General features: G+C 44.7%; 1 protein-coding gene across 2 annotated transcripts in view; it reads right to left on the bottom strand.

The window, feature by feature from the left end:
• Nucleotides 1-14,355, bottom strand: part of LOC147018483 (inter-alpha-trypsin inhibitor heavy chain H2-like) — a 118,374-nt gene that overhangs the window by 49,430 nt on the left and 54,589 nt on the right. For both annotated transcript variants that reach the window (XM_085898166.1, XM_085898167.1), the window contains exons 8-14: nt 13,462-13,630; nt 13,204-13,329; nt 7,095-7,276; nt 6,710-6,898; nt 2,555-2,694; nt 1,918-2,081; nt 1,358-1,414 (exon numbers count right to left, since the gene is read on the bottom strand). In XM_085898166.1, the coding sequence (XP_085754292.1) occupies nt 1,358-1,414; nt 1,918-2,081; nt 2,555-2,694; nt 6,710-6,898; nt 7,095-7,276; nt 13,204-13,329; nt 13,462-13,630 (1,027 nt within the window). The remainder of the gene's footprint in view (nt 1-1,357; nt 1,415-1,917; nt 2,082-2,554; nt 2,695-6,709; nt 6,899-7,094; nt 7,277-13,203; nt 13,330-13,461; nt 13,631-14,355) is intronic.

Genomic DNA, 14,355 nt, shown 5'->3' with positions numbered 1-14,355 from the left:
GGAATGTATTACAGGATATTTGACCCAGTATTTCTGTAAGAATGTTTCATTCGTATACAGGAAGCATGGGTCAAAAAAGAAAAAGAGTGATGGCAATGAAGAAGGCAAGGGGCAGACACAATTGTGTTGACCGATTCTATAAAATGCCACTGTTGTTGTAAGTACCCAATTTAGGCACGAGCACAAAAGTGAAAAGTGGGGTTAGGCATTTGGTTTCCGTCCGTCCGTCTGTCTCTGTCCACAAACATCAGTTTATGGTCAAGGAACAACTTGATTTCAATCGAATGTTATATTTTGAGCATGAATCAGAAAACAAAAGAATCTCTAGTTTAGAAGGACCCTGCTCTGAATTTTGCTTCATCGTACAAGCGGAGAGGAGTGAGATAATTTTTTGGGGGCTGTCTGCCTGTCTGGCAGTAAAACAAATTTGAAAATCATCCAAACAGCAAAACTTTTTGACATCATAAAGGACACAAAAAACAAGCACGAATAACTAATGTAATGTGTTAAATAAAGTGGTGTAAAAGACGCTGCAGCAACGGCAGTAAACTTCCAATTATGTTTTTTTTTTCTACAACCATTAAAACTCTGTTTTATTTCAATCTAATTATATACTTGAACACTGTAGAACACAAATCGTCTTATTGGCACTTTCAAAGACCTGTTGTTTAGCAGTACAGTACTTGGACAAAATATTACAGCATTTTACATCATCTCAACCAATCAAATATGCTGCTTGCAGACCCCGCCGATGTCCTTTTTTCTCAAGACTCTGCGAGGAGTAAGGTGTTCTATGAACTCTCTAGTTTACTTAAGCAGCTTGTTCAATTTGATGAATTTATTGTAAAGTATGAATATCATTGGAATAACCCAAACTTTTGCACTTAACTGTAGATAGTTCGTTCTCAAATCTACAGCGATCTATATACCCCAGCGAGGCTCTCAATTGTTAAATGCGATGTCTTGATACTTCCACCACCGAAGGTGAAGGAGGTTATGTTTTCACCCCTTTCTGTCTGACTGTCTGTCTGTGTGCAGGATATCTCAAAAAGTTGTGGACGGATCCGGATGAAACTTGGTAGACATGTTGGGTGTGTGACCACGACGAATTGATTCGATTTTGGTGAAGATTTGGATCTGGATCTGACTACTAGAATTTTAAAAGTAATTCTTCACCATTGAGAGACAGGGCCAAAAACGATATATAACACGATATCTCAAAAGTGTATTGGGCCCGATATGTTCTCGTGGATCAGGCATTACGTGGCGGAGGTATGCGCTCCACCGAGTGCCCTTCCAGTTCATTTTGTCTTTCTTGTTACTCACGGAACTTGTGACATCTCCGTTGGCTCATTACCTGTAGTTGGTGGTGGTGGTATCGTGGCATAAGGTATGAAACTCTGGCCTGGTGGAACTGTGGGAAGGAAATAATCGTGCACTGATTTTAGTAAAACAATCAAGGTAGTTAATAATAAGTTACTGCACCCCATCCTTGTGACTCAAATCATTATCTTATTCGACCTTCCTTGAGAAACAAAACTTGACTTGAAATCTGATCTCAAAGATTATTTTCAAATAATTCAGCATTTAATTCAGTGATTGATTGATTAATTTCACATGTATTTTCACACATTTTAATTGTAATTAGCATGATGCAAAATAGTGCATAATATGTTTTTGTTTTTTTTCCAACACAACTATCATCATCATCATCATCATCATCATCATCATCATCATCATCACATTGCACCAATTAATGGGAAATTACTTCTGTTTAATGTTTTTTCAGCTTAATTGAAAACTTCCCAGCATACAATAAATACTTTTAATTATAATGGCATCAATAATAATGCATGATAAGGAATGACACTGAAAAGTAATGTAGTGTGTTGGAGTGAGCTTTTGGATGAAACTCACCAGGGCAACAAGAGCGCTCGGCAGACTTTGCGATACGGTTTGTTCGTGGTTTTTCCGGCGTAGTTACTACCATGGAGGTAAAGGGTGTCACAAGGTTATATTCGAGAGAGAGGTCGAGTGCCCGCTGCGACAATGCCGTCTTCTCCTCACGAGATACTAGTGTGCTGAGCATGAAAAACACTCCAATCAAAACTGCACAGCACCAGAGTCCAAATTTCGATTTGATTTCTTTGAATTTCGATTAAGTTTCTTCGAGCTGGCATTTTAGCATCCATCAAGCTTATAACCAGTCACATGAATTGGAACTGCAGCCGCATAGGACAGAGCAGGTGGATTCCTTTCTTGGAAGGACGTGGCCATCAAAATGAATTTAACATATTTTGGCTCACTCTTGCTTCGATACATGATGGTTCAAAATTTGCCTGTGAAACACCGGAGTGACATAGCTGGGCCGACATTCAAACCCAGGCACCACAGCTTAGAGGCGAGTGCGAGTACCTCAAGACCATCCTGCCAGCTCATGTACGTAGCACTAGTCTCAATACATCCTATTGAAATCTTTTGTCTCAATATTGCTTTGATAAATTATCATTTGATCCTATAGAACCAACAAACATGCAGTAATATGAACCTTTACCGACGAGCTAGAAGTTGGTTGATGGTTAGATAGACCCAGAGACGATTGGGGAATATCCGCAGGGCATGGTTGTGCTTCTCCAGCAACCTCTTCGTCTCACCAACTGATGCTGTCATCTCTACCGTGAGAACATCATTGACCTGCCCCCACCCAAGTCCCAGTAAGAATGAAAAAGAGGTCTGGGGCTCTCAGGATACAAGCATCTTCAAAACACTGTATGTGTCTGATCCTTAAGCAAACAAGAGATACATTTTAATACCTTTTCTTTGCCTCGATGCATTTTTCATGTTCAGGGTTTGAATATGGTATCTTCTGGGTTTATTTTTTTTAAAGTACTTTCTGAGCCTAAAATTACAATACAATCTCTCGCCTAAAATTACAGAATGCACTTTGTGAGAGGTCGAGCCATCGCCGGTCTTTTCTTTACACATGTTGTGATCTTGTTTTTTAATCACCGAACATCGTTGCTCATCTTAGGTTGCATGGGAGTTTGATGTTTATTATCCCCATGCTTTTTGGAAAAAAAAATGGGAGGGATATTGTAATCGGCTCCATCTGTCTGTCTGTCTGTCATGTCACCTCCTAAACGGTTGGGTATAAATTCACGAAACTTGGTAGTTATGATCACCACATAGGAAGAACGTGCAAGACCCCCTAGGACAGGGTCAAAAACCGAAAAATGCAATTACGGGCACATTTTAAAATCAAACTTGAATATGCAATCAACAATGAGAGACATATGTAACAATTTTTTGGATTTGACCCTCAGTTCATGCCCCAGGAGATGGGAACTTAAGTTCACAGGGGACAAAACAGGAAAAGAAAAAAAGAAAACCTCAAAATTTGATATTGGGTCAATCCTGGTGGAACTTTTTGAAATCTTTCAAGTTTTCTTTAGGTCCCCTTCCCTTCGAGTGCAGCCTTTTTGGCTGCTGGTTGCATCATTGGTTTGGGGTGCGGCTATGCCGTTGATGCAGTGCCCCTATTACCAGTATACAAGTGCTCATTTTGCCGACCTCGGAAGGATGATAGGCTGGGTCAACCCCCCTGGTGTTCATTCAGCAGCCAACGGGCTCAAACTCAGGACCCGAGGATCCCAAGCCGCCACCCTCACCGCTAAGCCAACGCCAGGCTGTTTTTCTTGAGGTGGGAAGCATGGAGATTTGCGATGGCATGCCATCGACTTAGCTTTAGTTACCTCTGCCACCAAAGTTGGGCAGAGGTTATGTTTTCACCCCTGTCTGTCTGTGAACAGGATATCTCAAAAAGTTGTTCGGACAGATTTGGACGAAACTTGGTGGACATGTTGGGGGGGTGTGTGACAAGGAAGAATCGATTCTGTTTTGTTGAAGATCTGGATACGATAATTTTTAAGTGATTCTTCACCATTGAGAGATGGGTCCAAAAAGGATATTTAACACGATATCTCAAAAAGTTATGGCCAGATTCGGATGAAACTTGGTGGCTGAGTTGGCTAGGTAACCAGAACAAGCCGATTAGATTTCAGAGGTCTAGATACAGATCCGGCCTATCACAGTGAGATACAAAACGTAAACTGTTCAGCCTGGCGGAGGTATGCGCCCTACCAGGTGCCGCTCTATTTGTAATTGTGATCTTTGACAGTGATGCCGCAATTACGACCAGAGTTCTGCTTGTCAGAGAAAGTTTATCGCTAGTTTTTCTTTTTGCATGGAAACACGAGTCGATTTTAATCATGGGCACTTTCAACAAGCTTAGCCCCAAGGAACAATAGGTTCCACTACCATGCTTCTTGTGGTCATTTAGATCCTCGTGCTGCTCCCTTGTTTTAAAGTTAATGGCATTCACTCCGAGAGAGCTTCTTTATACACTCCTATCTATTCATATGAAACACCTTGTGACCCAGTATCTAAGAATGCTGGGTGTTTGTTAGTAAAGAACAGAGCAATGTATGCAGATCAATATTTTTTGAGGACATTTGTATTTACTAGTGTGTGCCCATATGTGCAAAAAAAAAATAAAAAAATAAAAAAATAAAAAAAACTTTCAAACCACGTGCCAGAAACAACAACCACACAGGCCGTTCCTTCGCTCTCGCGTGCCCGTATGTGCAAAAATTTTTTTTCAAACAAACACACAGGCCGTTCCTTCGCTCTCGTAAACGACGACTGGATTGGGGCATTGTGTTTAACTAAATCGAGAAAGTACAGAAATAGAGAAAGAAAGAATACAGTAAGTCGATAAATCAAGAAAAAAAATCGAGAAGGAATACAGTAAGTCGATAAATCGAGGATAAATCGAGAAAAAAAAATCGAGAAAGAATACAGTAAGTCGTCACTATTCGGAAGTTAAGTCCTCACTGTCCGGAAGTTCGCATATCGCAGTTACGATTATTCGCAATTTAGTTTTAATGGCCAATTATTAAATTAGCGCCAACGTATTTTGCCTTTTCGCAATGTCATCGCAAGGAAAAACACAAAGAGAAGAGGGGGAAAAAAAATTTACTTCCTGCTTCGGAGCATACCAGCTCACTCTGATGTTACCGAAATGTATGCACCGTCCAATATGAAAACGATCATAACTTAGGGCATTGTGTTTATCTATAAATGCGCATAAGAAATCGAGAAATTATTCGAATACACGAAGTCATCATTATCCAGAAGTCCGTACGTTGTAACCCGTAATGGGGAACGTGGCTGAGGTTCCCTTCCCCCATTGGCCACGCCTACGCAGCAACGTGTCTTGTCATTGGTTGGTAAATAAATGGCGATAACTTGGGAAGCACTTGTCCGATTAATATCAAACCTTGAAAAGGCACATCCACAGGTCCCCAGCAATATACCTGGCAAGTTTCAATTAGATCGGACCAGTGGTTGTCGAGAAACAGTGGTCACAGACACACACACACACACACACACACACACACAGACACAGACACAGACACACACACAGACACACACACACACAGACACACACAGACACAGACACACACACAGACAGACACACACACAGACAGACACACACACAGACAGACACACACACACAGACAGACACACACACAGACAGACACACACACAGACAGACACACACACAGACAGACACACACACACACACACAGACACACACACACACACAGACAGACACACACAGACAGACACACACACAGACAGACACACACACAGACAGACACACACACACACACACACAGATTGCTGGAATTTTAGATAGATGTGCTGATAACCAAATTCCATAATCACGTGTTTCCTGCTTTAGGGCATGTGTTGGCAATGAAGAAGACAGAAAGTGGGATAGCAAGAGGGGTGGGGAGTGGGGAGTAAATAATCAGGAAATTTCTGCTCAACAAAAACACCAAACTTGTGAAAATTTAGATTATTGGCTTCCACATTATAGAACACCTTAGGAGCCAAAATATTTTTGACAAAGAAGGATGTTAAGAACGATGTCTCACACTAGCTACGCACACATCCTAAAGATTTATACACTGAAGGCTCATGAAAGCTCGTTCCCATCGGACAGGTGTGTGCGCAAACCTCGAGGATACCTTGATAAGTAACGTATCATTTTTATACGACACAAACAAGATGGAAAACCGAAGTTCACATCAACTTTTAAAGAAGAATCGGTGAGCCTTTACCGCATGGTGGCGTCATGGTTCGAGTATCCGCTCTGAGTCTGGGAGGTCAACGGCAGTTCATATCCCATCTGAGTCGTACCAAAAATTTTTTTTTAAATGGTACTTGCTGCTCCCTTGTTTGACATTCAGCATTTAAAAGGATAAAAGCACGGACAATCCCCATAGTTTGGCATCCATGGGGAGGAGGACATTCCTCCTTCAGTAATGCCCCAACGAAGTACGGTGGATAAATTGCCACCATTGTTGTGGCGTCACTGATACCCAGAGTGCATCGAGAGGTGACAGCCCTTCTCCCAAACTCGGTGTCGGTGTTTGTTTCATCTAACAGTCCTGCGTTGTGCCTCATGTATTCATTCATCTGTGTGTCCACGTGTGTGAGATGTGTGGCAGCTCCACTACAAGCCTTATGTCCTGTCACAATGGACTCGTGCTTCATTTAGATGATTCTATGGAGGGAGGTGGTGGGAGGGGGTGTCCGGTGACCAAAATGAACGAGGAATTGGGAATCATAATGCACATACCGAGGCAGCAGTGATGCGGCTTGTGAGACTATCTCCATGGCTGCCAGCCATCTTCCCAGCAAGAACCAGCTCTGAGCCTCTGAAGTAATGATCAAAGGAGCTCTTGGTGACGTTGGTTGCGACTCCTTCTGGCATGTAGTCCACACGCACATCGGACAGCAGAGGCATTGTAACCTCATCATAAAATCCCTGGGAAGAGTGTATTTGTTACGCATAATGAACACTTTTGCACTCAATTTGCAATTTGCACCATTCCATTCAAAATAAGAGTTCTGAATTTTGCTGGATGGAATTAACTTTACTGCTGCATGGAGAGGCTGCATTGAAATGGGCCATAACAGTGGGCATAAAAATACAAAGACATAAGCACGTTGCGAGGACCAACCTGTAGTTGAATTCCAGCGGTCGTTCCCAGGTAGATCCTGCGTGCGGTTCCACGATTCTCCATGGCCATACGTTCCAGAAAGTCAAAGTCAACGTCCGACCCAAAGCCAAGGCAGAACAGCGAGATGGAAAAATTTGTGGCACTTTGCACATTGGACAAAATGCGGATCGGGTCCACAACACCTGTTAATAGAGAGGTGTGGGTAACTCAAGATTAGGATCAGTCAGTATGGCCTATACTGCTGAATGGAAGGTGTAGCAGGATGCCAACGGAGAGGATATAGGTAAAGGGGCATAGCCTCATATCATTATTGGAGCGTATCTCTGGAGGGAGGGGTGTGCGTGTGAGATGATGCTTGGGGTGAAAAATATTTTGTGGGTACATCTTGTTGTGGTGCAACACCACACAAGAGAAATTTTTTAATATTTAGAGAAAGTTTGAACACCAGTGAAGAACCAGTCCTTATGAATGGGATAATTCCCCCAAATTATGGACGGATTCAGGTATGGGAGCATGTGCCAGAACAGCGCGTCACTGCGTCCACTTTCCGCCAGTACTCCAGGGGCCTCCGTCTGGCCATCCCCCAGGCAGATGCCAGGCCCATCCCCATCTCCTTGAGATGATGGTCAACCTTCTGCAACCACGAGGCACGTGGTCGGCCCACTGGCCTCCTCCACTCATGAGACTCCCTCTCTGAGAGAATCTGGTGAGCAGGATCAGCGTCAGGAAAATGAGCCACAGGTCCATACAGCCGCAACTGACGCTCACGGACTATGCAGGCAACAAATCTCATCCGAGTCTCTCTCAGCAACCGCTCGTTGGACACAAAATCCGACCAGCAATAGCCAAGGATTCTCCGAAGAGACCTGGTACCAAAGGAATTAATTCTCCGTCCCAGATCCTTGGACAAAGTCCAAGTCTCGCATCCATAGAGCAAGACTGGAAGTACTAAGGACCTGAAGACTCGGACTTTCGTCCTCCCGCACAGGTACCGGCAGCGCCACACCCTATGATCCAGTGAATCCATGACTCCCAGGCCCAACCCAGACGTCTATTGACCTCTGACTCACAGCCAGCAGAGACATGAATATCACTGCCAAGGTAAGTGAATCTCTCCACGACCTCAACATCCTCACCACAAACAGACACAGACAGGACAGCAGCATCCAAGATGTCACCGAAGGCCTGGATCTTAGTTTTCACCCAAGAAACCCGTAATCCCAGCGGCTCCGACTACTCATTCAGCACCTCGAGGGCCCCCAAAAGGATATCTAAAGTCTCCGCAAAGATGACTGCATCATCTGCAAAATCAAGGTCAGAGATCTTGAAATTCCCAAACGATGCACCGCAGCTTGATCTCTCCGACATCCTCCCTAAAATCCAGTCCATACAAGTGCTGAAAAGTGTGGGGGCCAGTACACACCCCTGACGAACTCCAGTAACAACTGGAAATAAGTCAGAGATGGTACCACCACACTTCACAGCACTCTCAGTACCAGAGTAGAGTTCAGACATCAGATCGATCAGTTTTGGTGGCACCCCACGAAGACCAAGAATCCTCCAGAGGACATCCCGATTCACTGAATCGAACGCTTTACAGAGATCAACATAGGCTGCAAGCAGCCCCTGCTGAAACTCTCGTCTGCGGTCGGTGAGGACACGAAGAGCAAGGATACGGTCAATCGTTGACCTCTTTGGTGTAAAGCCTGACTGCTCTGGACGCTGGTGCTCAAGCAGATGGTGGTGAACCCTCTCAAGAATTATTCGAGCAAAGACCTTGCCCGGCACTGAGAGCAGCGTCACCCCTCAGTAGTTGTTGCAGTCTTGGCAATCACCCTTCCCTTTCCAGAGAGGAACAACAAGGCCCCTCTTCCAATCAGTTGGGATGATGCCTGTGTTCCAGGCAGAGCAGAAAACTGCATGCAACGACATGAGTGCAGCATTTCCAGCAGCCTTGAGAAGTTCAGCATGGATGCCACAGATCCCTGGAGCTTTGCCCCGTTTCAACCAGTTCACCGCAGCCCGTGTTTCCACAAGCGAAGGTGGACCACAGTTGATTCGAGGGTCAGCAACAGGGATTGTAACACCCTTGACTTCCAACTCAACAGCTGGGGGATCAGCCTGGTACAACCGCTCAAAGTAACCGGCCCAGCGGGTCTTCACTTCAGACTCCTCTGTCAAGAGCCTACCACTCTCTGCTCTAACTGCAGTGCTCCGAGGGATGGGCTTGGATGAACGCAATGCGCAAATTCCCCTGTAAGCGGGACGAGAATCACCTGTCCACAGGTGATCCTCTACCCCCTCACAGATTCCTGGCACATAGGCCCTCCTTGTCCACCCTTGGTGCACGTACAGTTTTACACCTCAGCTCCCTGAACAGCTCAGCTCTGCAATTCAGCCTAGCCCTGCGACTCTAGTCAATGGTATCCAGTGTCCCTTGAGAGACAAAATTCTTCTTTGCCCTGCGGTGAGTTCCAAGACATCCACCGGAAACCTCAAGGACGGTGGTCTTGAAGGCACTCCACAACTCTTCAGGACGCCCCAAAGCACCCAGACCCCCCAAGTGTCCACTCAGCCTGTTCGCAAACTCCTCAGCTACTCTCTCATCCCTGAGCTTGGCAACATCCAGCTGAGGCTGAGATGGTACCATTCTCCAGGATTTAAGGTGCAGCTTTAGAGTTGCTACAACAAGCCTGTGGTCAGTATTGAGGAACTGAGCACTCCAGTAGACCCTGCAGTTCTGGATCATCCTCCAACGACCGTCATTGAGGACATGGTCAATCTCCTTTGCCACACCGCCAGCATTGGAATACCAAGTCCAGCGATGAGCTTGTGGGCGCTGAAACCATGAACCAGCCACCCTAAGTCCATGACTTCTTGCAAAGTCAAGGAACTTAGTGCTATTCTGGTTCATAGTTCCTGACCCATGGGGACCAACACACACCTCATAACCATCCCTATCAGTTCCAGTCGATGCATTGAAATCCCCCAAGACTAGAAGTGTATCTCGTCTGGGGCACTGATCAACCACAGACTCGAGCGTGGCGTAGAATGCATCCTTCATGGTGAGATCACTCGCCTCAGTCGGAGCATAAACAGAGACCAGGGAAATGACACCTAAGGAGTGACGAATCCTTAATCTCATAATATGCCCGTTGACCAGTGTTACCTCAATTATCATTGGGGTCAGCTTATTGGACACAGCTACAGCAACTCCTTGGGTATGGTAACCATCAGATCGACCAGACCAATAGTAGGTGTAACCACTCACCATTATCTCGCCGCAATCCGGTCTCTGAACCTCAGAGAGAGCTGCAATCCCAATGTCCAAACGCTTGAGCTCAGATGATAACAGAGACAGGTGATCATCCTCTCTTAGGGATAGGACATTCCAGGCACCCACCCGAAGGGACCGCCTCAGGTTAACCCAAGGAGACCGCCGTCTGGTGGACGACACCTCAGCACCACTCCGACACACTCTCCCGCAATCTGACCCAGGGATGTTACCCCGTAGTTTCCCTCCTATCATCAAAGATTGTGGGTCCCGAAGGCTTTGCCCCAATCCCGTCATCCGGTGAGCTGCCCTGCGAAGGGAAGCTGCACAGGAGGTACTCCCATGGAGTGGGTTTTCAGATTTTTTTGCGTTTTTGTGTTTTGCGGAATGAAGGGTTTTACGGTGGCCGGAGTGCAAATCCTGCCACCAACCTCCTAATAAAAAAGTAACCCAACTGCAGGACGTCCGCAGACACAGTTGGGCACTAGATATGGATGGCCGTTGGCTCACAAGGAGCTCCTCCGCCCTTTGACAGGTTTTCTTTTTAATCCTGCTGGGTGTCCATATCCAAACACCCTCCTCACCAGAAAACCTGGTGGGGGAGACGGTTTCGTCGCCGACAAACCGACCATGGAATAGGTTAGTACAGGTTTACATGGTACCTGTAGCAGGTTACAGATCTAACCTGACCTGACAATGTCTGATTAATTCCCAAGAATTGGCATATTGTAGTATGATTTATATTACACCCTCCCTAGTGTGTGTAGCAGCTCGACCATAAGCCTTAGATCCTGTGAAAAAAAAATTAATGCAAACCCCACATCCCCCTCCCCAAGGGCAGGTCAGGTCAGGTATGGGAGCATTCACTGGAGCAGCGCGTCGCTGCGTCCACTTTCCACCGGTACTCCAGGGGCCTCTGTCTAGCCATCCCCCAGGCAGATGCCTGGCCCATCCCCATCTCCTTGAGATGCTGATAAGTTTTTCCACAAACTGGCTAAAACACAATCGTGGACTAAATCTCGAAAATCCTCATCTGCTCCCACGTGCTTGGACCCAATCTCTCCCTCGCAAGTTAAAATCCCCCATAATCAATACTCTCCCTTATCACATGCCTTTCTGAATTCGTCATGAACCCATCTTTCCTGCTCTTCCCTCATAACAGAGGCCTATAAAACCATCCTCCAAGGATCCGACTGCTCTTACAATCTCCAATCTCAATCCATTCCAAATCCCCGACATTTATTCACTCCTTAATGTCATCCCTTTCTTTTAATACATAACTGTCTTTTATCCACATTGCGACAACCATTTTACCCATGTCTATACTCACCTGTAGGGTTGATAAACAACAAGTCTTATATAAACCAGAATCCCTGAGAAACAGAATTGCTTGCCGATGATTCAGACATGAATTCTTCACACTCTTTGCAGTCGAGAGATGTGGGGCATTCTCAAGCTTCAAAGAGGGTGTTTGCGCACCATTTCAAATATTGGGGAGGGGAGGGTAAGTTCACTGCAATTTCCGGTGCTGTTGTCTGAGCTATCCTGTCAGATTAGGGTCAAGACTCTAGACGAAAGAGAGAAGATATTTGCACAAAATACCAACAGCAAAACTGCCCGTGATTTATCAGTTTGAATGTACCTGATCCATTCAAATCTTGGAAGCAACGTACAGTCGTACCCAATTCATACTTGGATAGGAGACAACTGTGGAAGACTGGGTATTGTCTGCTGAGTGAAAGCGGTACAGTTCAGTTGGTAGCGTGCTCATCTCTTTCCTTCCTCGTCGTGGATTTGTTCTCCTATGTAGTTGAATCGGACTAAAACTTCTGTCCTTGCATGGTGCAAGCAATGGGGAATGCGTCTTGAAGCATGCTGCCCACTCACACGGGGATGCAAGGCCGGTTGTATCGTCTGCATTTCAGTTGTGGCTGTCAAAGATCCAAATGCATCTTTCAAATCAAGTAGGAAATTTCTGGGCTGGGAGCCTAAATTCCCTGCCTAGATGTTAAATGGGAAATACAAGTTACTTTGAAAATGGATGGAGATGTGACAGTAATGGAGTGTATACAACATGGGCATGATGGGCCAAATGGTCTAAACATGTCTCGATGTCCTTTCACTGTATTTCAGATCTCCCTGTGCTATACAGCTGAGGGATCACGTACTACAACATAAGAGAAAGTGTAGGACATGTATGTAGTATATGCCTGGTGTTGGCTTCATGGTTAGGGTGGTGGGCTCGGGATCCTAGGATCCTCAGTTCAAATCCCTCTCGGTTGTTGAATTAATACCAGGTGGGGTTGACTCTGTCTGTCATCCTTCGAAGGTAGGAAAAATGAGTGCCAGCTTGCTGGTATCCTGTGTTGGAGTAGTGACCTGTTCAGAGTGGTGACCTGTCCAGGATTGTGCCAAATAGCCAAGGAGACTGCTTAGGCAGCATTAGTGAGCACCAACACTCTGCACAGAGTATGATCCCAGTGGATGGATGGATGGATGGATGGATGTAGTTGTAGAAGAATAGAAATGGAGAAAGCAGAAATAATTATGGTTACTTAAAGAGACCAAACACCTATACCAATTGCAATTTCTCAGATATTGTGTAAATATCGTTATAGAAAAATAAAGTCAATAGACAAGCTCTCAAACAACTGTGATTCCTCTGCTTATTCTGTAAGACAAAAGGAATGATGCAAAGTGATTGATGTAGCTCAAGATGCCATCACTTTTACCAAGAAGAAACATGATATCAGGGGATAGGGCATTGCAAACAAAGGACAAGAAAGAAAGTGCAAATATAATACATGAGGGACAGATAAGGATGGAAAGACTTACCAACAGTTGGATCTCCATCAGACAAGAGTACGATGAGAGAGGCAGAGTTAGGGGCAATGAGGTCTGCATTCTGAGCATGCTGGAGCATTCCCACACTATGAAGCAGTGCATCATTTATGTTTGTTCCTGATCAGGCAAGAATTAGAATGAAATCATTGCATGGTAAGAAAAGGTAAACACTGTAGATTATTGCAATGTAAGGAGAAAAGGGTATAAAGTACGAGCAAGTTTCATACAGTATGTTGAGCCACATCACACCTCCGTCAGCCTGGAGATTTTGTACGTAGAGCTTGGCGTCTTCCTTGTTGCTCTCACTTGCTTCCATAAGCTCATCTGCCCAGGACTCGACATGGTGGTTGAAATTTACCAAGTTGAAATGATCTCCAGGCTGCAGTTTGCCCAGGGTATGCAGCAAGGCCTGTTTGGTCTTTGTCACAGATTTGAGGGGACAAAGAATAAGAGAGAAAAAAGAAGAAAGGATGAGGAAATTGATGAATGGTGTGGGAAGGAGAGAGGATGAGTAACTGCAAGCTCAGGAACAAGTAGTAAGCAAGTGGTAATGAGTGATCAGTCCATTAAAAAAATGAGATCCATAACAGTTTGAAATATCATGATATATATATATATATATATATATATATATATATATATATATATATATATATATATATATATATATATATATATATATATATATATATATATATATGTATGTATATATATATATATATATATATATATATATATATATGTATATGTAGAGCCTGGTGTTGGCGCAGTGGTTAGGGCAGCGGCTTGGGATCCAAAAGGTCCTGAGTTCAAGCCCCGTTGGGCCACTGAATAAATACACCAGGGGGTTGACTCAGCCTGTCATCCTTCCGAGGTCGGCGAAATGAGTACCAGTATACTGGGCCGGTGTATACCCCGGTTAAAATAGGTGTACTATATCCCTGTGTCGTAAGAGGCGACCAGGGTTGCGTCAGGAAGGGCATCCGGCGTAAAACATGTGCCAAATCACTATGCGGATCATACGGATGATCCGCTGTGGCGACCCCTAACGGGAGCAGCCGAAAGAAGAAGAAGAAGATATGTATATGTATATGTATATGTATATATATATATATATGTAGAATATATATATATTGTTGTCGG

Source organism: Eptatretus burgeri, chromosome 10 (genome assembly GCF_056783735.1).
Source record: "Eptatretus burgeri isolate ZD-2024b chromosome 10, Ebu_testis_v1, whole genome shotgun sequence".
Lineage (NCBI taxonomy): Eukaryota > Metazoa > Chordata > Myxini > Myxiniformes > Myxinidae > Eptatretus > Eptatretus burgeri.
This window is presented reverse-complemented; position numbering and strand designations above follow the sequence as displayed.